The following is a 27,873-nucleotide window of genomic DNA, read 5'->3' as shown; positions in this document are numbered from 1 at the left end:
TAATTATAATAGTTTAAAATATAGATTCATTAAGAGTTTCAAATTTAAAATTTGATTATTGATTCTGCTTGCTAGAATTTGATGAATTGTGTGCTAGATTCGGCTAAATCATTTTATAAAGGAAACTGTTAGAACACTGACCAAGAACTGAATTTAGAAAGTGTAGTACAAATCGTGTTTATGAGCCTGGATTGACATATAGATGCAGGAGAATTAATACACCCATTAAATCTCTCAACATTTTGGCACCGTTGCCAGGGAAGTTGTAATTTCTTATTCAGGTAACTATTATTATTAGAGTTTCAGGATCTTGCAGGACTGTCAGAGGGTGGAGAGTGTACGGTAAGACGTGAGTGAAGAGCCACACATCCACTTTTGTGGGGTTGCTCCAAAGTCTGATTGATCAGTGCTTGTTCTTGAGTTTCTATTTCCTTTATCTTTATGTGTAGGAGTACAGGTAGACCTAGAGATAGTAAGAGTAGATTTATTTCCAGTTCTAAATTCCTGCAACCTTTGGATCAATTAATATACCTCTTATTAATGCTGCTAATTGATATGCAGGACTGAGACAAGAAGGAGGAAGTGTTGATACCAACCTATTTTTGGATCGAGAGTTCTTAGATCAAGGAGAAAAGACCATTCAACAGGTTGTCTTTGACAACACTTAAGGGATCGAGGTAGAAGAACCAGTAGAGTTGCAAGATAACATGGACATGCAATCAACCAACATCAACTGTGTTCCAGTACCTCCTGTTCACACTATAATCAACAAACCTCTTCGGGTGCCCGTCACAAATATGGACCACCAAGACAGGGAGAATAGAAACAACGAAGAACACCATGGAGAGGGAGAAGGCCCTCGACGCAATGTTAACTTCTTTGGAGGAAACAACCTGGAAGGACCAAGGGGAGGACCAAAGGAAGATGATGAGGAAACTACCTTCAGATTCCCTATTCTAAATGTGACTAGCAACATCAACATGAAAAACATCCCAATGGAATCTCTTCTGCTATTCTACGGTAAATCATCTGAAGATCCCGATGCATTTCTCTTTGAATTTGATATTTTATGTCACAGTTATAATTACTATGAGAATGCACATAAACTTGAATTGTTTCCCACCACTTTGAAAGATGCAGCCCTTAGATGGTTCATGAGTCTAGGGGAACACACTATATACTCATGGGATGACATGAAATCAGTCTTCCTTAAAAAGTATCAAGATTTTTGTAAGAGTAGGGACATCAATGATATCCTTTGGATGCAACAAACATATGATGAAAACCTAGAGGAGTATCTTGAATGATTCCTATATAATTTTCACAAATTCCGTGGGTCAAACTTAGATGAAAATACTATCAAAACTGTGTTCCTAAAAGGATCGAGGGATGACTGCATTGAAACATTAAACCTTCTTAGCGGTGGGGACATCTATAAGAAGCCATTTGTTGAAGTAGTCGAGCTTTGTCGTACCTATTCTAGGAGCCAAGCTAAAGTACGAAAAAAGCTTCGCGAACTTAAAGATAATTACAGAGACTGTGCTAAAGAAAATTGTGGCTAATGCTATTACAAGAGTCGAACTAGGAAACTTATTAGAAAACTTTAAAACTGATATACTCAACACAATCAGTGACCAGCTAGACACTATGAAAATCAAACAAAAACAAGAGGCCGAAAAAGCAGCCATGGCAGTCTTTTGTCCTAAGTGTAGGCGCAAACATCCAGACAGGGAATTCCCTTTAAATGCCATTGAGATTTGTGGAATCTACACTCTAGAACACTTGATCGAGAAGTTCCCATCACTTCTCGGTCTATAGGCTATATACAAAGGGAACGCTGAAACCATTGACCAATATCAAGCCACCAAAAGACCCATCTAGAGATGTTAGAGTCAGAATGTATTCCCAAATCCAAATTCCCAAGGTTATGGTCAGACTCAGCCTTAGACCTTCCAAACATCTTACCCTCCTTGGGCTACTCCGCAACCACAAAACACTCTCTGGAACCAGAATTGGAGGACAAACCCCTATACCAATGCTTATCAACCCCAAACCCAATTCTATGCACCTTACCCAAACATGCCAAGTACCTTGTATAATCCAACCATGTAACTGTATCAGCAAGGGCATAACCCCAACATGTATCAAAAACCCATGCTGCCACCACCTCCTTTGCATCAGTTGTTACCTACACCTTCTAACCCACCATCCTCGCAGGCACCTGCTACCTTGAACCCATCCTGACCTACACTGTTGCCTGCGCAACCCGTACCTAACCCAAGTCATAATAGGCTACCTCAACCTATGCAAAACATTGATATTCAGCCTTTTCCTACATATATGATCACCGCCATTCCTATGAATGAAATCCAATTACGATAGGGGAAGACAGTTAACAAAGGAAAATTAGCTGTTTTTATCGAGGAAGAGGTGCCCTCTACATCATTTGAAAACCATTTGCAAAACGAAAAATAACAACAACCGCAGAAAGAAGAATTAAATGAACCACCATACTTGGAAAGACTGATTGTAAAGAAATAAGAGATCCTGCTTGAATATGATTTGGAAAATGAACTAAGGAATGTCTGCATTGAAATTCCACTTTTACAAGCAATTAGAGACATTGCTATCTACACCAAAATTGTTAAATATCTATGCATTAAGAAACTGGGGAGAAAGGGGCATAAGAACCAGAATGTCAAAATCATAAGCCAAATGTCCACCATGATTTATGACTTTCTTGTGAAATAAAATGACCCTAGGAATCAAATTGTCACCATTGAGATAAACGAAGTACTTTTGTGAAATACCCTCATGGATTTAGGAGTAGCAATAAATGCAATGACCTATGAAACAATGACATCTTTACAATTACTTGGACTTAAATCCACCCTTATCCTTCTAGAAATGGCAGACAAATCTATCATCAAACCAATGGGAACCCTAGAGGACATAGTGGTCACTATTTCTTCTTGGCAATATCCCATAGATTTCATTGTCATTTCTCCAAAAACCTCTAGGCCCGAAAACCCTGTGGTTCTAGGACGACCATGGCTGGCAACTGCTGATGCCGTCATAGGATGTAGAAACAGAGAAATGATTATTTCTAATGGTCCCCACAACCAAACTCTGTCTATTTTCCCCCATGCTCAGACAACTGTTGAAGTACCATTATGGTTCGAGAACCCATATGGAGACGAAGAATATATGTTTCCTTTGTATCATTAGATCAGTCTAGAGGTCTCCAGAAGCATTCTGATGAACATGTTTTGCAGCAGTTTTTCGCTGATAGCTCTTGTATCAATTATCCTATATCTTTTAATGGTTATCAACATGTGTTTAGTGATGATTTTTAGGAAACTTGCCATCTAGCTGTCTTCACCTCTTTTGCAGCAATGGAGGAAAGCCATGAACCCACCATAGAACCTGTAGAAATTTTTGAAGGAAAGATCTTACATATCAGTACAAGATTGACTGCAGAATAGAGGCAACAGTTGATGAGTATGATTCGCGAACAAACTGGAGCTTTTGCCTGGGATTACTTGGACATGAGGGGCATACATCCAGACACCTGCATCCACCATATCTATACAAATGAAAAAATGAGACCTATTTAGCAACCGTAAAGGCGTATGAACCCAGAATTAAAAGACATTGTCAAAGATGAGTTTCAAAAACTTTTGGCTATAGATTTCATTTACCCCATTTTTGACAGTAGGTGGGTGTCACCTTTGGTAGTGGTTCCAAAAGAAGAAAAACAAGTGGCATATTTGTGTTGACTTCAGAGAATTAAACAAGGTCACATTGCGTGACTATTTTCCACTGCCCTTCATTGATCAAGTCCTCGACACACTTTCAGGTAAGAAGTACTTTTCTTTTCTAGATGGGTACAACGGTTATAATCAAATACAAATCACTGAAGAAGACCAAGAGAAGACTAATTTTACATGCCCTTGGGGCACTTATGCATATAGAGTCCTCCCCTTTGGTCTTTGTAACGCCCCCGCCACTTTTCAAAGAGCTGTACTTGCCATTTTCTCTGATTTGATCCATGAATGTGTGGAGGTCTATATGGATGACTTCACAGTTTATGGAGATGACTTTTCATAGGCTTTGGCAAATCTAGAGAAAGTATTGATTCTTTTTCAAGAAGCTAATCTAGCCCTTAATAGTGGTAAATGCAAGATGATGCAAACTAAGGGAATTGTTTTAGGCCATCATGTATCATTAGAAGGAATTCAAGTTGATCTAGAAAAAATCGAGGTAATATCGTGTACCCCTGTTCCTATTTCGCAAAAAGAGGTAAGAAGTTTTTTAGGGAATGCAGGTTATTATCGATGATTTGTTGAGAATTTCACTCGAATTGCAGCACCATTATTTAAATTGTTAACTAAAGATGCTGACTTTGTATGGAATGTTGACTATCAACAAACTTTTCAAGTACTAAAGGAAAAGTTGTCCATTTCTCCGGTATCAAGAGGGCCAAATTGGTCCTTACCTTTTCATATTTGTATAGATGCTTCAGATACTGCACTGGGAGCGGTCTTGGGACAAAGGGAGGATAATTTCCCTATGCTATTTATTTTGTTAGCAAAAGTCTTTCTCCCGCTAAATTAAATTATACGGTTACTGAAAAAGAATTGTTAGCAGTTGTGCATGCTATAGGAAAGTTTAGGCATTATATTACTGGTTATGAGACATTTGTCCATACTGATCATTCTGCTGTTAGATTTTTAATGAATAAACCTATTACTAACGGTAGGATAACAAGATGGTTGTTGCTTTTACAAGAATTCAATATAACTGTAATTGATAGGCCTGGAAGGGATAACTTGGCAGCTGACTTCTTATCTCATTTGAACATTGCGTAGGGAAGCATGCCAACACCAGTGCTTGATGAATTTCCAGATGAAGCATTATTTTCCATTTCTACTATTACTCCTTGGTTCGCTGATGTTGCCAATTATCTGGTATTAGGGAAACTACCTCAAAACATGTCGGCCCAAGAAAAACATAATATAGTGCAACATAGTGCTAATTTCTCTTGGATCGAAGGGGATCTATTTTATACCGGGCCAGACTTGATTATGAGGCGGTGTGTGTGGGAAGATGAAATGTATGATGTGCTGAGAGCCAGTCACAATGAGCCTTGTGGTGGCCATTTTGTCGATAAAAGGACTGCATACAAAGTTCTCCGTACTGGATACTATTGGCCTACACTTTTTAAAGATGCCAAGAAGTTTGTTTTGAGTTGTGACGCTTTCCAATGGATGGGGAGACTAGTTGCCTCCGATGAAATGCCTCTTCAACCACAAATTGCCATTGAACCTTTTGAGAAGTGGGCATTGGACTTCGTAGGGCCCATCTCCCCAATGTCAAAGAAGAAAAAATATATCTTGGTGTGCATTGACTACGTCACCAAGTGGGTGGAGGCTAAAGCATTGTATGCTACCACTGAAAAGGTAGTAGTAGAATTTTTGTTCGAGGACATCTTTACGAGATTCAATGTGCCTCATGAAATCGTCATTGACTAGGGTACACAATTTACATCAAATTTGGTCAAGGTAATCACGAAGTAGTATCAAATTAAGCATTGTAAATCGACTCCTTACCACCCCCAGGCTAACGGGCAAGTAAAGTCCATGAACAAAGTTTTAGAATCCATCCTCACAAAACTATTCAACTGCATCATATGGATTGGGCAGGTAAGTTACTAGAGGCACTATGGGCTTACCGGATGACTTGGAGAAATGTGACAGGACACACACCTTATGAGTTAGTCTTTGGTAAACAAGTGCTCTTGCCCATTGAGTTCCAAGTAAAAACATTCAGGACTGCCACCCAGTTGGGCATGAATCTAAATGAAGCTCAAGAGCAGAGGTTGATGCAATTGAATGAACTTGGTGAAATCTGATAAGATGCCTACCATAGAACCGCTTTGGTGCAGAGCCAAAGAGCTCGATGGCACGAAAAATTGATCAAGAAGAAAGTCTTTCACCTAGGTGACTGGGCCTTGTTATATGATAGTAAGTTTAAGAATTTTAAAGGTAAATTTTATACCAGATGGTTAGGATCGTATGAAGTAAATGAAATTTTGATAACGGTTTAGTTCATATTTGTACTATCGATGATGATAAGACTTATTTTATAGTAAATGGTCATCGACTTAAAGTTGATCACAAATGATCAGTTTTTACAGGAAGTACGAAAGGATCTAGGTTGGAGCTGATTCATGCAAATGACCAACCCCTTGCTGGTTCAGTTGATTAATTTCTTTATATTTACTTGTATATATATATATATATATAAACCAATGGGCTGTTATTTTTCATATTTACAGGTGGTTCTCCCCTTGATGGTTTAGTTGATTAATTTCTTTATATTTACTTATATATATATAAACTAATGGGCTATTATTTTTCATATTTACAGGTGGTTCTCCCCACAGCCCATGTAGAATAAAGGAGGAATTCACCAGGAGCAAGTTTATTCCTTTATCCAGGTCTAGTGGATTACTTATGGAAAAGGAACCTGCTGAGTCTTCTTTGGAAGCCTTCAGACTCTCTAAACATGAAGCTCTCGAGCATTGAATGATCTAGGCTCGCAAAATGATATGGACCAGTATTAGTCTAGGGATTCTTTGAGTATAGAATTGTTCTTTTCCGGGCTCAAGGAAATGTTTGCGGAAAGGAAACCCCCTGGAGTTTAGAAGGTGGCCAATGCATTATTTCTCTCGATGGCCATGACTCCAACATGAAATACACGTTGCTTTATAAGTGCATTACCTTAAGTTCCATTCCCAAATTTTTGTTGCATCATTTCTATTTATTCACGATCACTCCAGACGAATTGTTCTCATCACAGAGGTGTCTCGTAATTTCGATTGGGTGCTAATTATGGAGTGACATTTGCTATAAGAGATCCAGTTCGTTGGTTTAGTTGATTACTTTTCTGTGCCAGTAATTCTACAGGTGCACTTAGAATTTGACCATGGGAGTGGATAAGCACGAGCCCAAATTTGGCCAGTTTTCACGGACCCTTGAATATCAGTCTTGTAAGGAAGTCATCGAAGAGAAGGGATGGACAATTTTTTCTCCAAAATTTTCAGGGGTACAACGATGCAGTTGCTTTGGCCTTTACCCAAACGTTTGACAGGAAGAGAGCCAAAGTTGGAAACTTGCAACTCAAGACTAGAAAGTAGTCTCTCAGCGAAGAAATAGGGCTACCTTCAAGTGGGGATAATTTCTTCAAGGGCGACCAATTACACATTCCCAATTGTGCAACGTTTCTAAAACCGGCTTATCAGTCACTAATACAGGCCAAAGGAGTCTTGTGTACCTGCATTCAGGATCAATGTCACCCCATGTTAACTATGATCCAATGTTTCTTAACCTGCGAAGGAAGGTATGACATTGTTTTTCTATATCATATCAGGCTCTTAATGCATTTTCCAGAGGATTGCTCCATAAATATTCCCCATTTCATGAAATTAAACCTCCACAAGATGGCAAGGGGAGTACAATCTCAGGGTAAGAAACCATAGACTTCCCTCTACCATCATAGTTTGATTAAAATTTTGATTGTGCCTGAATTGAGTAAGAGAAAGAAGTCTTGGGAATACTTTCTCATAGAGAAGTTCCCAGGAGAAGAGGCACAAGTCAAGTGGAGACAAAGGCCTATTGTTAGAACGTTGAAGTCTAGGAGGGAAACCACTACACCTACCTGACAAAGTACCCCTACTTCCCCCACTTCTCTTTCCCATTCTGTGTCACCTCCTCCCAAGAATTTTAAAATTCTTGATCCCTCTTTTAGCCAGGCAGCTGAGCCTTCAAAGATATAGTTAGAAAAAAAGCAAAAAAAGAAAAGGAGAAGGGAGGCCTTAACCTCCACAGATGAGCCAGCTGAAATTCCCTCAACAGGTCAAAAAAGTCACCAACCCAAGAACAAGGTTAGGAGAACCTTGTTTCCTGCTCACAAAACTTCAGCTCCTACTATAGAAAGTCCTATACAAGGTGGACGAAGGACTCGAAGCATGAAGAAAAATCCTCACACTCCATATACATTTCGAGTTTCCAGTCCTCAACAAATGTTTGTAACCTCATCTCCAGAGTTCGTTGCTCAATCTCCATTATCTCTCCCTCAGTATCCTTCACCTCCATTGCAGTCCCAAATTCTCGATGAAATTGCCCAGGATTTACACACTTCCACTCAGCCTTTAGCCAATCAACAGCTGCAATTCTCTTCACCTAAAAATAGCGTAAGTTAGATGCCCAGAGGAAGTCCTTCCCAAAAATCCAAAGCTCCAGTAGCTCCAACAAGGACACCTATTTTTGAAGAAGAAGATAACCTAAGAATTAAGTTGATCAGACTCCAGAAAAGGATTGGTAAACTCAAAGATCAGGCTCATAAATTTAATGTACTGTTTCACTATGTACGAGGAGTGAATGATCAGCTGCATGATAGTAACTTGAGACTCTTCACTCAAAATTATGCTTTGAAGAGAAATAATAGACAACTTTTGACATGGAAAGCAACTAGGACTCGTCCTGCAAAAAGGATCAATGCTTAAAAGTTAGCCAGGCAGTTCACCAAATGTTTAGTTTCTAGTGAAAAGAGGACTTGAAGTCTTGGTTAAGGTAGTTGGCCTTTGACCAGACACTTAGGTGATTCAATCTGTTTTTGGTTTGAGATGCATGAGGACATGCATCACCTAAAGTGTGGGGGAGATGTTGGACCTCATTTTTGTCTATGCTCATACACTTTTCAAACTAATTTTTTCCTTGTTTTAACCTATAGTTGAACTCTTTTCATGTTATTTTGACCTCCTTGTGCTTGGACTATACCAAATTCCCATACAAGATAAAAGCATTACAAATGGTGTTGTTTTAGCTATTTTGATGATCAATATTAGGTAGTTTAATGTGTGCTTGTTTATTTACTAATCATTATGGGTGATAGATGTGAATATTTCTCTCACAGGGACCCAGGACTTCTGCATCAAAAGAGATTTTTTCACTCAAAGAAGGAACTATACTCAAGGCAACAATCCATAATTTCACTCTAGGAAATTACACTTGAAGATTTGCACTTAAGGATGAGCACAATAGTCAACGTGACCTCATCGAATTAAATGAGGAAGATCGATGCTTCTTATGCATAGCCAACTTTTAGCTTCCAAAACAGAATTCGGTCTTATCATTTAGATCTTGTATGGAAAACTGTTGGTTTCTAAGCCTGGATTAGAATGGAAATCCGATTGGCATCTCCATGATTTGATTTTTACTAAATTGTAATATGTAAACTGGATTATAAATCTTGTAGAAACAATGTAGAAGGGATATATATACACACATACATACTGAAGAATTTAAACTCTTTTGTTATTGTTCTACGAAGATTTTATCAATGGAAATTATCTTTGCCTTGGTTTTGCATTGAAGAAGAAATTGTGATTGCAAGAGCTGTAAATGTTTGATATAGTTATCTGATTCTCTTCATCTTACTGTAAGTTTCATACCCAGTAGTGGCAAGGGCCCACCACCAATGAGAAATTTAATCCTGTAGCTAGTAGTTGATTTGATTGCTTTAAGTTTTAATTCATTTCTCTGAATTGTTATGAAAAGAATTTAAATGTAGTTTCTAGCATTTGATTAATTGTGTTAATTTGTTTCTAGAGCTTCTAAATTCATTTTGCTTACATAACAGTGTTCTGGCATATCTTGCTTTGGTCTCTGAGTGAGCTAGTTTTTGTAAGGTTGGATTTGGTTATATGACGAATGAGTAGATTAATTAGAATTTATAGTTGATTGGATTGAGCATTCACTACAAGTTGATCTCAATAAAAACACATTCCTTTGATTTCTTTTTAGGCACTCTCTATTTTCAAAACGAATTAATGGTGACCTCTGTTCAATTCATCTTCGACCCAACATGTTGATAGCTTCGATTCTTTGCTTCTAATCTAAAACGCCTTTCATAGCCTCTACATGATTTTTCCATCTCTTGTTGCATAGCAGCATTGCCCAATCGTAGGCATAACCCAAATCACAAGCCTGTACGCATGCCTTTCTGAGTGAATTACACAACGATCATCTCAATTCCTCCATAAAATCCCGATTACCAATACTTCTCTGAGCTCAAAGAATACTGAATGAATGTTGTGTGTAAGGTTTATGTAGCAAGAGAATTAGAATTCACAGTGTGGAGTATCGATTGATCGATCTCATAAGAATCATTGAAACTTAACATAAAAATCCCAAAACTGTCAATTGAACTTGGTATTATAATGATTGGGATAATTGAGTTGCTGAGATAGTTAATTCCACTCTCTATTTCCATTCATAACTTGCAAACAAGCAGAGCATGTGTTAAGCATTAAAAATCAATTTCCAGAACAGAATTGAAGAATAGTAGTTACTGGAGGATCGTTTCTCTCTTCGATTGATTGGATCAGGCAGAAGATTACTTTTAGCTCAAATTTCTATTTGAAACAGAGTATAGGTTTGGAGTGACATAGGTTTATTAGTTTGAAGACAAGCTTTCATTGGTTTGATAAGAAGAGTTGGCATCTCATTTAGTTAAGTTTTCCTTTCATGATGGTTGAATGCTAGAGGTTGTATTTTGTTAAGCTTGGGTTTGATAGCAGATTGAAAGTTATTGTGTCCTCTTAATTTCAGACATAGGATTTGGATTTGTCCTTAGTCAAACAAGCAAGATGATTGAAATAGGGTTTTAGTTGGAAATTCTTCTGAGTCGCGCCCAAGAGTGAAGCTTATCATAGAGTCCTAAAGATTTAAAGTTCCCTTTGAAAAGTTTAGTTTCAAGTCCACTTTTATTTCGAATATGCTTGAAGTAATTATGATTTTCTTGAAGTAATTATGATTTGCCACCTTTCATTCAAGAGTAGCATAGGTAACAAAATTAGGGTTTCTTAGGGTTTTTATAGGATTTGAGTTATTTGATAAAGTGTTTTAATCAGAAGTTTTTGCTTAGCATATATCTCGTGATTTAGATTGGGATTTCATTTAAGTATAATAGTTTTAAAGTACAGATTCATTAAGAGTTTCAAAGTTAAAATTTGATTATTGATTCTGCTTGCTAGAATTTGATGAATTGTGTGCTAGATTCAGCTAAATCATTTTATAAAGGAAACCATTAGAACTCTGACCAAGAACTAAATTTAGAAAGTGCAATACAACTCGTGTTTATGAGCCCGGATTGACATATAGATGCAGGAGAATTAATACACTCATTAAATATCTCAATAGAGCACAAGTCCGTACTAGTGCTGTCTAATGCCGAAGAGAATGACAACTACTAGATTTAAAGACGCTGGAACACATCTCTAGCCTAGACCACTAAATGTGAGCATTAAGTTTCAATGCTTCCTTAGGTTAATTCAATAGATTTTAATGGTTGATCTTGAATTAGGTTTAAATTACAAGGCCCTACAGCTGTCAACTGAAAAAACTCCTACATGAAGCTATATGAGAATGGAAATATTTGTCTTCGATGAAAGTTAACACTAATTGAGAGATAGATAACACAAAATCAATGCAACAATCAAAGATTAAAATCTTTCACTAATAAATCTCCAAAATGCACTAAATCTTCCTATCAAATGCACTTCAACTAGTCCTTTTAATAGTAAAGAGAATTCATTTATTTTTGAATACAAATGATGATGCGACTCTAGTCTTCAATGATGCTAAATAATGTGACATATTGATTCAAAAAACTAGAATTATGTATTTTTCAATGGAATGATAACATGAATCTTTCACAAACACTTCATTGAAAATTTTTCAAAACAATCGACATCAATCAAATGGAAAGCACAAAAAGAGAATTCCTTCCAAACCAATGATGCAACGATTCAATCAAGAACAAGGCGAGCAATGTAATCTATGCCCGAAAAGAGATGCTTAATTAAGAGAATAACAAATGAAACTTTTCAAACTTTTTTAATTGAAATCAAAGCGATAAAAGGACTAAAAAACGAAAATGCATGGAGAAGCTAACCAACAACTTGACCTGCTGAGCACACAAAAAACTGAATAGATGACGACTTAGATGCCCTAGGGCCACAAACCATCCAAAGACTTAAAAATCAAGTAAAAGAAGGTAAACCAAACAAGCACACAAACCAAGCCAATGAAGCTTTTCAGTGAGGGAGAACATAGGCAAATCGAGCTAAGAGGTAAAAATTAAGAGGGCAAGACACACTGGTTATGATCCAGGAGAAACCCTAATCTTCACCTATAGGAATCAGCGTGAGTGCCTAACTGACAACAAGCGCTGATCGGCATGACTGGAGCGACTACCTAACTGAAAACAAGCGCTGATAGGCCTAATCAGTGCGACTGTTTGGCCAAAAAGAGTGTTGATCGATGGATTCAAGAAAAAAATAAATTTTTTCAAAGGCTAAAACCAGACTTGCCACTGTAAATTTCAGGCTTAGAGCAGTAAAGCATGCAAAGAAGAGAATACTAAAGGGAAAAGGTGATACTAGAAAAGTTCACACAAAACCATAAAATGAAAATCAATCAAACAGAAGGATTGGGTCCCCAACGAAGTCGCCAATTTGTGGTGCAGGTAAATTCTCAATGTGGACACAAACAATTCCTCTAGCCCGAGAGAGCGGGTCTAGCCACAAACAAACAATCTATGGAAAATCTCCTTAAGATAGAATCAATTAAGAGGGCCTACCTCTTAGAACGCTATTCTGCTTGGTGATGATCCTGCTTCCTCACTACAACTATCTTCCATTTCCTTCCTTCGAATACCTGAAACAAACAAATTAGCAACAACAACAAACGTGATAACATACAATATTGTATTCAACCTACTTAATAGGTCAAGGAATATTAAGCCATAAATATGTAAAATAACACTTCATGTAGGAAATCAACCAATAGTTGTATTCATATAAATCAGAAAGAGATTACAACCGATGCATTGACGTTGCTGGTCTCCTCCGACGTATCTGGGTTTCCACACTTTTGCTAGCATCTCATGGATAGCCCCAATAATGGAAGTTTTAAGGCCTCTTCCCTCTAGTTTCAAACCAAACCAAAATACACTATTCTCCCTCAAACATACACTAGAAAGCTACAAGCTATAAATGCCTTGCTGATCATTCAAACTCACTCCAAAACTAGTTTAGCTTGGGAAAATAGAGGTTTATATAGCTTGGATGGATGGGAGATGGTTCCTATCATCATGGGAGAAGGTCTTATCTCTTGAGTTTGTTCCACCCTAATAGGGGAAAGGGGCCTAAACTGATTTCCTCAGCTCCATCTAGCCCAACCATCTACCAGAATTCTGTTATGAATCTTATAGAGATGGAAGCTTCGACTCCATATTTAAAAAACTTGCCAAAAGAGGATCGACGCCACTGGAAAAGCACTCAGTCACTCTGTACGAACCTAGGGCTAGTTTTAATATCTGCAAATCGACGCAAGGAGGAAATTGCTTAGTAGCACTGGTCTTGTAAACTGGGATAAAAGGAATATTCTTGGGAAATGATGTAAAGGGGAACTATTCTTCTCATGAAGAGGGACATACTGGGAGTTTCTTCATGATGGGAAAGCATGTCAGATTCACTATAGAGGTCCTCCAGGATCATGGACAGGCAGTATAGGGACAGTGACAAAATGCTGTGTAACACGAGGGGATTGTATATTCCTTTGTATGAACTTAGACAAGAGTTGCGGTGAATCTTGTGTGTTAGTCCTGATGGGTTTTTTTTTTTTTTTCTTTTCTTTTTAAATCATGACAAGGCTACATAGAGTCATTCTAGGCTTGAACCATTATGATATGATAGTAAGATAAATAAATATATTAATCAAGGTGACTCGGTGCGGGTATAAGCCATACCATTTTTACAAAACTATGAATGATCAAATGAGTGGGAGTTTGGGTCGGTTTGATTTCTCATAAATTAACTATGTTACCCATAGTCATCAGTAGGAAAATATGAGCCTTTGTTGACTTGTAAATTATGAGTTTAATGAATGGGGTTGAGACATGTGATAACCCAAGAACACGACAAAAAAAATAAAATTAGGACTTGAACTGTATATTGAGTAGCAAAGACTATGTGCTAAGAACAAGATCACTCATTGTTGTTATGAGTTTGGACTGTTTCAGTCATGTATGGAGGCTGGTTTGACAAATCAATATAAGGATAAGTTGAGATGATGAATGAGGCTATAGGTTTGTGTCAAACCTTTAATCATGAACCATGTTGATCATAACCAAGGTTTTGCAAGCCAAGAAGGAAGTGGGACGGTGGGACAAAAATATCACATACAATGCATGGCTATAATGATCTAAGGCATGTTTTGTTGAGAACTCACACAACCAAAGGATCCATTGATAGAACAAGAGGTCATTGTCAACCTTACTATGTCAAAACGCTATTGCATGGGCTATGAAACAAAACAAGGTATGAAAGAGACTACAACTTATCTCAAGCATGCATGGAAGTCACCAACAAAATGGATGGAGAGACGGGGGATTATGGAAGGGATTGATTTTTTGAAGAGGTTTGTACAGATTCCATAGAGGTGTGTGATTATTCCAACACTCTTTCAAACATAGTTTAATTTGGTCCAGGTTCTAATACATGAAGATGTTTGTCATTACACCAAAATCTACAGGTGTTGGTAAATTTTCCAAACCAGTAACTAGGATCCCTAGGGTGGAAATTATGGATTCCATAGAGCTGCAATGACACTCTTGCATGATGTTCAAACTAACTTAAATAAGCCTAGATTTTTCTAGAAAGAAACTAACCAAAGAATAGAGTCAATTTCTTTCCATACATGTGAAAGTGGATTTTATTTCTTGAAATTAGTTTCCAATGATTCCCATAAGTTGTTGCAGGAGCCAAACCAATATTCTAGAGCTCTATAATTCTTGGTTTTGTTATGAGGGATGAGATACACAATGAGAATGAGATGTCATTGGTATCAATTGTCTACTTTAGCTGAGAACCATAACAAGTTCCTCGAAGTTCAGTGCCATCAACCCACCATTTGGTCTCATTCACTTTGGTTAGTTACCAAATCCCTACCCAATAATTCCACCGGTGATCGTTGACAGTTGATTAAAACTCAACTTAAGTAAGTTAATTTTTACGGTGAGGTTTCAATCCACTTGATCTTTATGTTTATGACTCAGTTCATTTCCCAAGCCATATGATAGGTCGCATATGACTCGTCGATGGTCTTACCAACGAACAAATGCATGCTGTGAAATAATTCACAATCACATATGCTACGCTAGGTACAATTTGGCATACGTTTAGGGATCACTTGGCAGGTGCACCACATAATGAATGCATATATTTGTGTTATATTATGTGGCCCATGTTCTTTGAGAAACATAGCATATGGACCAATCGACACTGGATGAGTCACGTTGAGGCACTGTATTTCAAGATTTATTGAGATCACGATTTACTGAGATCATGGGGTTTTATTGGGGAGCAATACCATTCCACGTGCATTCATGTTGGCAGATATATATTGAGGAAAAAGTGACATGGGATATATAGGGTTAAAGGGTTTTTATATTGATTGGTATAAAAAATGGAGCTCAAAGTTAATGAAAAAATATAAAAGGGTATAAAAAATGTTAATGAAAAAAATGGATACCTACAATATCTAATGAAATTAGGGGTTTTTTAAAATGGGAAGGTGTATAGTATTATTAATAGGGGGTTAAAGAATGTGATATTTAGAGGTATTTTCCCATATGTAGTCAAATTAAAGGTATTGTTTAGTATGCCATGAACACAAGTGTTATGCCAAAGGTTCATTAAGTGAAGCCCCATTGACTAAGATGAGCCCATATGTTTAATGCTTCACTGTGTATGCTTAATATTTTTTCATATGTGCTTATTGCATTGACCGGGTATTCAAATAAATTTTGAAATGATTTTTAGACCATATTCTAATGATTTCCATGGCTTGGCCATGGTTATCATAATTGTTTTTTAAAACAAAAATAGTATAGTTTTATATCCAAATATATGCATACGCTTTACATTTTTGAAGCTTAAATAATGTCTTCATAAGCCTGAACATGGTTTCCTTGGGGAGCGAATATCCAAAACTATTACATAACATAGATTGACTATATAAATGAGGCCAAAGTATGGGTGTAATAATATCACGGTCATTAATTTCATGAAGTTATCAACACTGAAAACAAGGTAGCAAAGACAAATATGTGTATGCATGCATGAGCATATTGTCATTATGTAAAACATCATATAATGCCATATACTAAAAATAACATATTGATAATAATGTTGTAGTTGTCAAATTCATAAGTATATCAGTACCATCATGCAATGTGAACACAAACAAATATATGTCAATGTAAAACTTGTTGTAGCACCACACACTTGATGGATTATGCAATGATGTCAGGTTTATACTCTTTATTTCTTTTGGCACCCCACTTACTAAGATTAAAATTTAAATGCTTTAAGCTTATTATTTTTTTAGGAGGGAGAATCATATTAATAATATAATGATTTGTGAAAATTTATATGCAAGTGTATCAACAATATATAGATTCATTTTTGGTTAAATTGAAGAAAAAGTTCTCTCACAAAGGAATTGGAGGAATAGATTGTTATATAAAAAAGTGTCTCTTCTAACAATCAATTTCAAAAAATAGATTCCCTCAATAGGTACATTTGGATTGAAATATTTGACATTATCACAAAAAAGACTTGTCACAAATTTTTATTTCTCACCTAACTCTAAAGAATGAAGGTAATATACTCTTTGTTAGGATACTTTAATTCTAGAACCACCTCTAATAAAGATATTATTCTAAGTAATGACTCAAACCCTAATCCTCTTTGGCTAGATGAGGACCTTGATTTAGCTAATATATTCAACAAAAAATTGAATACCTAATAGAGAATTTTTTTGGTACAGAGATAGTCAAAATATGTAGTTCTCAAGACCTTATAATTTGCAATGGCACAATCAAGTGGCTAAAATCCAAACAGATAATTTGTATTCATGGGATTGGTAGTGGTGTCATTGATTATGTGATATATGATATCCCTATTTCCAACCAAATTGTAAATCTTGACCTCTTAATTGACCATGAGTCTAACTCTAACCATAAAGCTTTAACCTTAACTCTAAACTTTTCCATACATAACAAGGACATGCATGAGAATTGTGAGAACCAAAGCCACCTACTTTTTTACAAGAGTAAAATGGATCTCTTCTTAAAGGATTTAAATGGGATTTACACCTATTTTATTATAACGATATTATTGAAAACCTCTATCATAATTTTAATACAACCCTCTCCCCTACTGTGAGCAAGTTCTTTATTAAAGTGTGATATAAAATGAATAATAGATATACCAACCCTTGGTATGATAATGATTGTAAAATTTCCAGAAAAGAAATTATGGATGCTCCTAACTAATCCTTCAGACTTAATAAGACAAATATGTACAAAGCTCTTATTAAGTGAAGAAAATATAATATATAAGTAGAAAGAAAGAGAAGTTATGGATCTCTCTAAGTTTGACCCTAGAAAGTTTTGGAGGAAAATTCTTATTCTCAAGACCACGGAAAATGATTTGATGTTGATTTTTTATTCTTAAAACTAAGTTTATTTATATATAGAGATGTTAAATTTATATGATTATAAATAATATTATAAAGAACCAACATATAGATCCATCTTAACTCGAGAACTATGAAGTGTCAAGAAGGATCAAATCTCTTGAGGTGTAAACCTTTTCTAAAGTTTTACACTCTAAAAAAGGTTTTCATCTTGAGGGATTTAATCCTTCTCAAAACTTGATAGATATAAAACTAAGATAAAGCAATAGTGATTGTTACATCACTTAACATATGTTTAGACTTCACTTCATGTTTTCACATAACTTTACAGAAATTTACTACTTTGATTTAAATTGCTTTTTGATAATATATATGATAATTTTTTTAAACAATAAATATATCATATATGCATAGATTTTAGTGAAATGAAATCATATACATGTTTGTTTGACTTTCTAAACATATTTTTAAATTTTAAATTATATCCAAAAAAAGAATTCACGAAGTTAGTAAATACATCCCTAATCAAAATTAAAATTATAACTCAGCTAGAGTAATTAGTTTAAAAATGTTTATATAACCTATCACTTTAAATTTGGATTTAAAAAAAAATTCCATTCACATTAAAATATTAATTCATCCAAAACTGTCTAACATACTTATAATTTACTCTATTAATATGTATGTTTCTAAATTATTTACTTATAAGTTATAATTCGCTTTATTAACATGTATTTTTTAAATTTTTTAATAAATTATAATTTTAGATTTTAGGCTTTTGTAATTTATAATGTAGTAAGCAGTTTTTGAATTAATCACAACAATATTATTTGGTCCATGCTTAGAACCAACTAATGTAGAATTAATCACAACAATATTATTTGGTCGATGTTTAGAACCAACTAATGTAGTTCATCTTCACGACAAAAGTGAAAAAATCTATAAATTTTAATAAAAAATATCCATTATTAAAAATTAGTTATTTAAACCTATGAAACTTTGGATTGACAGTGAATAAGTGCATTATGTTAAGACACTCCTTGTAATGGATTGCACTCCTTGTAATGGATTACTGGTTCAAATCCCCAAAAGTGTTTACCTACCACAAAAAATTAATTATTTAATTAATAAAATAATATTCATTAATTTTTAAATTCTAATTAAAAATCAAATAAAACAAAAACATATTAATATTAAATAATACAAATTAACCCTCTTTCTATTTCAATCAATACATAAACTATGAAACAATTCCATCACTTTTTCTTCTGAATATGGCTTCCTCTTTCTCGAGTGTACACTGGACTTTGCCACTTGCTGCCCCTTGTTTCTCCATTGCATGCATGCCATTTTCTTAAGGATGCCTTGCCCCATAAATAGCACATGAACACAGCATAAATATTAAAATTGTAAGCAAAGATTCCGCCGAAATTGCAAATGAAGGTTCATCACAGAACGAGAATTACATGATCATGAACTATGCCATTATTTAATCTCTGCAAGGAAGCAAGAATTCCATGATCATCAACCATACTATTATTAAATCTCATCTACTTTACATTAGTTCCAACTATGCCATCGTTTAATCTCAGCGGTTGAGAAGCGAGAATTCCATGATCATTACCTAAACATTCCTTAATCTCACCAATAAATTAAAAATCTCACCTATAAATTAAAAGGCAAGGATCCCATGTTCATCAAGAACGGAATTCCTATCACGTTTGGACGTGCGTCCAACGTATCCTCTATGTTCCTGGAAGTCAATGTTTGATATATCATTTTCGTGGAAAATTCACTGTCAAGGAAGATGACTCTCGCGTTACAGAAGCCCACCCAGATGTTAACAGGTATTATTCTGATCCATACAACTCAGTCATTATTATTGCAAATATTCCAATACTGGGAGAAGATGTTTAAATTAATTTTTCATAACAGGGTTGTTATTACTAAAATTTATAGGTGTTTAAGTATTTTTTTTTGTTAGTATAGATGAATTTGAAGATTTAAATCTATAACTTTCTTGCATATAATATTTCATTTTCATGATTATGGCTATGTTCTAGAAAAAATTTGTTTTATATAATATATTTATAGCCTTGAAAGATTTCAATGATTTGATGAGTTTTTGTTTCTTGATGTTATTGTGATAAGGAATCAGTGTTTAAGTATATATTTTTTGTAAGTACAAGTAAATTAGAAAATTTGAACTTCGAACTTTTTAGCATATAGTACTTCATTTTCATGGTTATTGTTTCAAAAGATATGTCATATTGTTTGATTTTAGATTTTTGTGATCTATACTGATTTTATAAATTTTTTTGGATTAATCATATTATGATTTTTTGATCTATGTTTCAAATTATCTAATATGATTCATCCCCAAAACAAAATAAATATATCGTTTAATGAGTTTCTGTTGCTTGATGTTACTGTGATACCCAATCATTTTATCAAACAGTATGTGGACTGCAACTCCGCTTGCTCGTCCAATGAGTTGTGGCAGTCTGTAAATGATTATAATTCAAAATTGTTCAACAGGGTATATTTAACACAGTGTGACGGGAATTGCTTGTATGTGTTTATTCAGGGAAACGAAAGAAATCAAGGCTTACGGCGGCCGGTCACAGCGAGGCGAAGATCGTGATCGCGGTCCTGCTCGGCGTAACGCTGATAGGGTTAATCTACATAACACTGTTGAATGAGGCACAAACGGCGTTCGCTAGTCCCATCGTTTTAAGCTCTGTTTCACGCAGATTTATAGGCCTTTTCAAAATCAAAGGAACGGGCGCTGAAACTCCAGATAATTCTGTAAGTCCGTACTCCCTCAAAATCATTACGTTGGCCTGGATACTTGCAATTGGAATTTATAAAGCAGCTTTATTAATTGAAAATACAAATAAAAATTCGCTTATAACACAATTAATAAGAAAGCAAGTGCCATGGATTATGGAGTTTTAGTATTCTTGGTTGATGAAGGACTATTTCTTAACTATATTTATTTTCCTTGAGGTGAAAGATTATTTTTTTTATTTTTTTTTTATTTTTTAATTTTTTTTTTACTTGATCTTAATAAATATGTTTTCTTCCATTTCATTGTAGGAAATCATTTATTTCTTTATTTCCATTTTTGCATTTTTATTTATTAGAGTGGTCTGATCAGGATGAGACATTGTCCCGATGGTAAAAAATGGCTGGAATTTGGGTAAAAAGTTCAAATTTTTTTATAGAGGCAGTATTTAAATCGTGTTTTTGATGGTGGAGATGGATTCAGCAACATCAAAAATGTCTAGGACACCTAAAATTTTAAAGTTTAACAACTATAATTTAGATTTACAAAAATCCTTACCGGATTTTCTATAAATATCACTGGAATTTCCAAAACTTTCCAAGCAACTCCTCCACCTCATTAAACTAAGAGTTTATGAAATATATTATATTTAATTAATTTTTTAAATATAAAATTATATTCATTAAATATATTACATCTTATAAAATTTTGGCTTTTATTTTATTTGATTAATTTTATTAAATATAAAATTATAATAACTTTCTATTAAATATAAAATTATAATAAAGGAAAGTTTAATGATTCAATTTCAAAAGAGTTATCTCAAGTTATCCATCACATTCTTATATCTATTACAGTTTTAATTTCAATGTGTTTAATATTTATGAAGCAAAGTCAAGTACTTTGTTCCATATTAGATATTGAAATTTTTTATATGCTTTAAGGTAATAAGTAAATATATATTTGAAATAATTAGTTAAGATAATGGAACAAAGTTAAATATAGATTATGATCTTTGTTCCATGTTATGAAAGATTAGAATTTTGCATGACATTAATGTTGTAATCAAAATTTTTAGATAGTGGATTCCAATAATTACTACAAATTTGAAATCTACATATATTAATGTAATAATCAATAGTTTATTAAATTTGAAATAGTTTATTAAGACAATGTAACAAAGTCAAATATAAATTATAAATTATGGATTTTGCTTCATGCTATTAGAGATTAGAATTTTGCATAGATATTAATGTAGTAACCCAATTTTTAAGGTATTGATTGGAATAATTACCATTTTTGTTAGTAATAAAATTACAAAATAAAATTAATTATTAATTTTATTTGATATCTCAATATTGATAGAAATGGTCTTATTAAGTTATTTTTTGAAATTTGATAGCATAATTATAGATTAAATTATATATTGGATTATTTTTTGAAATTTGATGATATAATTATAGATTATGAATGAGATTGTGATATTTGATTATTTAAATTATATAGTTTAAACTATGTAAATAAATTCAATATATTTAAATTTATTAAAACATTTAAATTAGGAGTTGTCTATGGAGGTGGAGGAATTGTTCGGAGGGTCAAAAGTGGCAGGAATAAGGGCAAAACAATTTCAAAAAATCTTGTAGAGGCAGTGTTTGAATCGTGTTTTTGATGGTGGAAATGGATTCAGCACCATCAAAATGTCTAAGACACAAGTTTAACAACTATAACTTGGATTTACAAAAATCCTTGCCACATTTTCTCTAATCAAAATTTTCATAACTATCCGAACAATTCCTCGGATTCCAGGATAAAATTAGCGGAGGAAAAAAAACTACTTCCTACTAATATACCAATGGGTTTGTATGTATAATGTGCAGAAGCATCACGTTACGATGGTATCCAATTATAGTGCGGAGCTTGAATTACGACTATCTGAGGCTGCGAACCCAGACAAAACGGTTATTATCACGTCGTTGAACGCAGCATGGGCGCAGAATAATAGCATGTTCGACCTGTTCTTGCAGAGTTTCCGAGAAGGCAACGGAACTGAACACTTGCTGCAGAATCTTCTCATCGTTGCGGTCGACAGCAAAGCACTCGACTTCTGCAGGCAGATTCACAAGCATTGTTATATGATGAACACCGAGGGGATAGATTTCTCAGCCGATAAGTACTATATGACTGATGGTTACTTGAAGATGATGTGGAGAAGGCTGCGCTTCTTTGGCGAGGTGTTGGAGGCAGGCTACAATTTCGTTTTCTCTGTAAGTATTCATATGATTATTGTGAATTTCATTTATATATGTAAATTTTTTTAACAAAAATGAGACTTATTTCCAATTTTTGTAGTTTCTGTTCATTATGAACCAATGTATAACAAATGTTTCTATTTTTCTTTTTTTCCGGTTCATTATAAGAAACCTTATACCAAATTGTTTGATGGTCATGTGTTTTATTTATTTTTCTAATATTTTCATTATACAGTTGTTACTATTTTATTGGGTAGAATTAACATTTTTTTTGTAAATTTGAATTAGTGAACCATATCACTTAAGCTAAGTTCCTTTAACAATTATAAAACTTTCTTTAATCACAAAATAATAAGAAAATATTGTATAACAAGTTTTTGATTTTTCTAATATTTTTATTATGAATAAACGGATGCTACTATTCTAGCTAGCAGAATCAGAATTTCATAAATGCTACAAAAGCCAACATCTTTCCATAGACTTAAACTTAATATTAACATAAATGCGACAAGGACCAACATCTTTCCATAGACTTGACTCACTAGTGAACCATACCACTTGCTAAGTTTCTTTGACAATTGCAAAAGCTCTTTTAATCACAACATAATAAGTAAATATTGTATAGCAAGTTTTTGATTGTCATATGTTTTAGTTACTTGTGAGTTTAAAAATGGAATGTAGGATGATAGATTTTTATCCATTTTGTAAAGTATTTTATTATAAGTGTTTAGTTTTCATATGTTTTAGTCTACTATTTTTATGTTAATTGTAGATTTCAAAATATTTTGAAAATAAATGAAGATGAATAAAATTAAATTGATATTCATTTTGGGAATTACCCTTTAAGGTTTTAGTCCCTATTTGTGATGTTCAAAAATAATTTGTGAGATTCAAAAATAACTTGTAAAATTCAAAAATAACTTGTGACAAATACTCAACTATATATATAATTATTTTTTATCTTTCTCATTTTTTACTATTCAACTTTCATTTTGAAATCTATGATAGAATTAAGCCCTAAAGTTTTATTTTATTTGTGAGGTTCGAAAATAACTTGTGAAAAGAGAAATACACACATATATATTTCCTTTCCCTCTTTTTAATCTTCAACTTTTAATATGAAAAAGAATTCTAATTTCAAATTATTGTTTATTTTGAAATCTGCACTAGAATTAAACTTTAAAGTTTTAGTTCTATTATTTCTGATGTTCAAAAATAACTTGTGAAAAGAGAAATATTCAATTACATATTTCTTTTTTATTTTTATTTATAACTTTTAGTATTAAAGACAAATTTAATTTAAATCAATATAGAACAAAAAGAAAATATAAAAATATTACAGTTTAGGTATATTATAATATAGTGGATTTAATGGTTAAAAGGGTGTGTTTCCTCTTAAGATGTCATAGGTTCAAAAATCAGAAAAACTAGAGAGGTAGAGTATGTATGCCTTAATAGATTTAGTAGTTAAATAGCTGCACTGAGATGGATCCCTTGTCTCACAAACAAAAGAGTTTCATCTTAAAATTAGGTAATAATAATAATAAATTGTAAAAATATTTAAATTATTGTGAAAAACAAAAATAAATCATTTCAAAATATTTTCATAATTGATGATAAATTTAAGTTAAGCGGGGGCGAACATAATCATCTGTAATTCTAATCATGATTTCCTTTTTCCGTGTGGCAAACATTGTACCATAGTGGTATATTGGCCAAGCATATTATTGGCACAAACCTATTTCAACCCATATAAAACCTAACTTTCCAGTACTTTCATACAAAACAATTTGGCAAGGGTTAACGAGCCTACTATCCAGCATTAAATGCTTGCTTAGCTGCAAGCTGAATAGCCATATAACTTTCGGTGAAGATGGAGTGTTCAGAAAACACCGCGAGTATCTGCGAGTATCTGTTTTATATGGTTATCCTTCCCTGAAAGAAAGCCCATTTTTTTCGATTCCCACCGCTGAACTCTCCCGTACTTATTTCCATTGCACGAGGAGGTTTTTACAAATTTGGACTCCCATATTCGCCATTATACCGAGATAACTCTGTTTTCTACATGCACTCCTAGTTATTCCCAGAGTATCGTGTTCAAGAAGAAACCACCTCTATTCCCTTAAATGTAATCCCGTCTGTTTTAAACCTACATGGAAGTTTTTTCCACAAATCTACAGTTGTAGGTACTGTCGGACACATGATTTTTCTTTTATCAAAATTAATAGTGGGAATTTTTGAGGATAGTTAGTCTCTTTTCTCAGTTGTGGTTTCAAAGTCTTCCCAGTTGACAAATTTATAAAATAGTTATATCTAATATGGCAACTAATCTCTCTAAATTATGGGTTCTCAACTTTCAATTAAAAAAAAGCTTACATTCACAATTATATTATTTATGAAACAAACTAAGGACATAGAGAGGCTTTTCAGTAAATTCATGACAGTATCATTATACTTTGGCTTGCAGGATACTGATATACTGTGGTTCCGGGATCCCTTCACGAAATTCTTGCGGAGCGCAGACATCCAGATGGCTTCAGACCTCTACAATGGTCACCCACGTAGTCTCAGAAACCTCCCCAATTGCGGCTACATGTACATCCGTTCCAACCCACGGACAGTCAGTTTCTTTAGGTTCTGGTATGAGGCGCAAGCAACATATCCAGGTAAAAACGAACAGGAGGTATTAAACTTCATCAAAGCGCAAGAGATCCCTCGCAGAGGCCTTCAATTCATCTTCCTGGATACAAAATTCTTCAGAGGGTACTGCCAGAAGGACCCGGATTTGAGCCATATCTACACCATGCACGCCAACTGCTGCAGAGGAATGAAGGCGAAGTTCCATGATCTGCAAAACACTCTCTCCGATTGGAGAAACTACATGATGAATGCCCATTCAGCTACTACGAGCAGGGCAGTACACTGGACACCTATACAGAAATGTCGACAGTCTTGGCAGTGAATGGACATCATGCCCTGGAACGAATCTGGTAGCTGCAACGTGAACAATGCAAATTTGTAACCTCGTCATCTACGAATTACAGTTGAATTTTTTTGTGAATAATAACCAGGATCATTCAAAGTACAATGTGAACAATAAATTGACATCTAAACATATTTAGATCTGCCAATTCCCAACAAAAATTACAGGCATGGGAATCTGAGTGCCTCCATATTTACCCTGTTCCAACAAAACTCATGGGGAATTGGGTTCCCCTTATCAAATTTCCATATTTAATTTATTGACCAGTATTATGATTTCACCTTGTTCCTCCACTGATTCGTGTAGTTGATCTTTATTCATCTCCATATTCACTTATTCTTGGGAGGGGTTAATGCCATGTTTAGGGAATGGTTTCAGCTCTGTGAATTGTTTTAATGTTTTTATGATGCAGGAGGTTATTATTAAATTTTGAAATAAAAAATATAGTTTATATCTTACTAAAATGAAAATGAATTATAATTTTATTTTAAATTAGTATTATGACTAATGATTATAAAAAAATATTATTAATTAAATATATGTTTATTTTAAAAAACATGTAACAAGGGTTATGGAGATTTTTAACTTCTTATTATTAATAGTTTAAAAATACGACATTTTTGTTTATGTAATTAATTTAATTAAAATGGGAGAAACAACAGAACTATTTTTGAGATAAACTTCAATTTTTGATTTGCGAACATTATTAAGAATATTTTAGAATATTCCATAGAGATTAAATAGCTACCATCTACTTAATAATTATTGATAATTATTCTAAAGTAGACATGCCTACTGGTGTAATCTAAAAACTCTCTAAAAATGTATTGAAATCACAAGTTTGATATATTTAATTAGAGTTGAGTTTTTTAGGATATTGAATCCATTTAAGCATTCAAAAACTGATTTTAAAGAATAAGAAATCTCTTGTTTGCGAAAAATTATTTTGCCAAATTTGAATTAACATAAAATAATTAAACCACCCCATTTATAAAAAGATAAGTTTTTACTCCTATTTTATATTGTTAGATAATTAATTTGTTTTCTTAAATTTCCTTTAAAACCAATTAAAAACACTTTTAAGTTTTATAATTAAAATTTGTTTTAATCTAGATAATATTTATGAAAAAGAAAAGAAAATTATCTACTCTATCTTTATATTTGTTTAATAAAATCATATGAAATTATATACTAATATATATATTTTAATAGGATCATATATATTATGATAATATATTGATTCAAAATGGATTTTGGATAGACTTCTAAGTCTAAATTGTTCCTCACATAGGAAAATGAAAGTCCAAGGATGCTCTTGGAAATAGTTCCATTGCGTAGATCTTTTCATTTTGAATCTATTGCAATTTGAATGAGCTAAAATGGACTTTGGATGAAGAAGTTATCGCAAAAAGAAGGTTGCATTTGTCCTTTGAAAAAGGAGGCATTTCTTCTAAAAATGGGCTAAAGGCCTTATAAAGGAAATTGCATCACAAATGTGCAAAGGGGTGGACTTAAGGCCAGGGCAGAAGGACCCCTGATCAATGATCTTCGACTCATCGCATCAGAGGCAGGAATATATGCGATATCGGGACCCAAGACTTGCGATAATTAGTGATCAGAGCGATCGACTGATTGGTGATCAGAGGAGCAAGGACATAGACCCCTGCTAATGCGATACACAAGGTGCGATATCGGCGATCAGTGGATCGGTAGATCGGCAATCGGGTGATTGTTGATCCCCGATACAAAGGGCCGTTGGGCACGCGACTTGCGATAAGCCAATAAGGATGGGACCCGATGGGAATTATAGACCCGATTGCATAAAATTTCAAATCCAAGTTTTTCGGATTTTCTGTGTATTAGCGCATTTCTGTTATAAAACTGAAATACAAAGGAGTTCCATGGTAAATGGGATTTCGGGCAGACCTCAGGTGGTAAGTGGTATTGGATGGGCTTCGCTCGATCCCATACACTGGCCGACATGTGGCATTGGCGCAGGAGAGAGGAAATCGCCTTTTTGGGCGGGTAATCTCCATGCACATAAGCTACCCAAAATGGTTGTCAGCCATTGGATCAGGGATCATGTAGATCAACGGTGCGCTTGCGACAGCCATAAAAGGGCGGACCTGATAGGGATTTTAAGCGCGATCCTATATTATTTGAAGTCTGGGATTTTGCGCCCGATAGTGTATTTTCTGAAAAACTCTGTGTATTGGAATTTTGTTCAATTTTTGGGTT

The 27,873-nt window shown here is 34.2% G+C and overlaps 1 protein-coding gene across 1 annotated transcript; it reads left to right on the top strand.

The window, feature by feature from the left end:
- The first annotated feature begins 707 nt into the window (after positions 1 to 707).
- Positions 708 to 25,614, top strand: LOC149226738 (uncharacterized protein At4g15970-like). The gene is made up of 4 exons (XM_089380284.1): positions 708 to 1,020; positions 20,200 to 20,420; positions 22,281 to 22,667; positions 25,120 to 25,614. Exons 1-4 carry the CDS (start codon positions 708 to 710, stop codon positions 25,612 to 25,614), a joined length of 1,416 nt encoding a protein of 471 aa, XP_089236410.1.
- The last annotated feature ends 2,259 nt before the right edge of the window (positions 25,615 to 27,873 follow it).

Source organism: Pinus tabuliformis, chromosome J (assembly GCF_031772625.1).
Source record: "Pinus tabuliformis cultivar Carrire ecotype Pingquan chromosome J, CPIR1, whole genome shotgun sequence".
NCBI classification, from domain to species: Eukaryota; Viridiplantae; Streptophyta; class Pinopsida; order Pinales; family Pinaceae; genus Pinus; species Pinus tabuliformis.
This window is presented reverse-complemented; position numbering and strand designations above follow the sequence as displayed.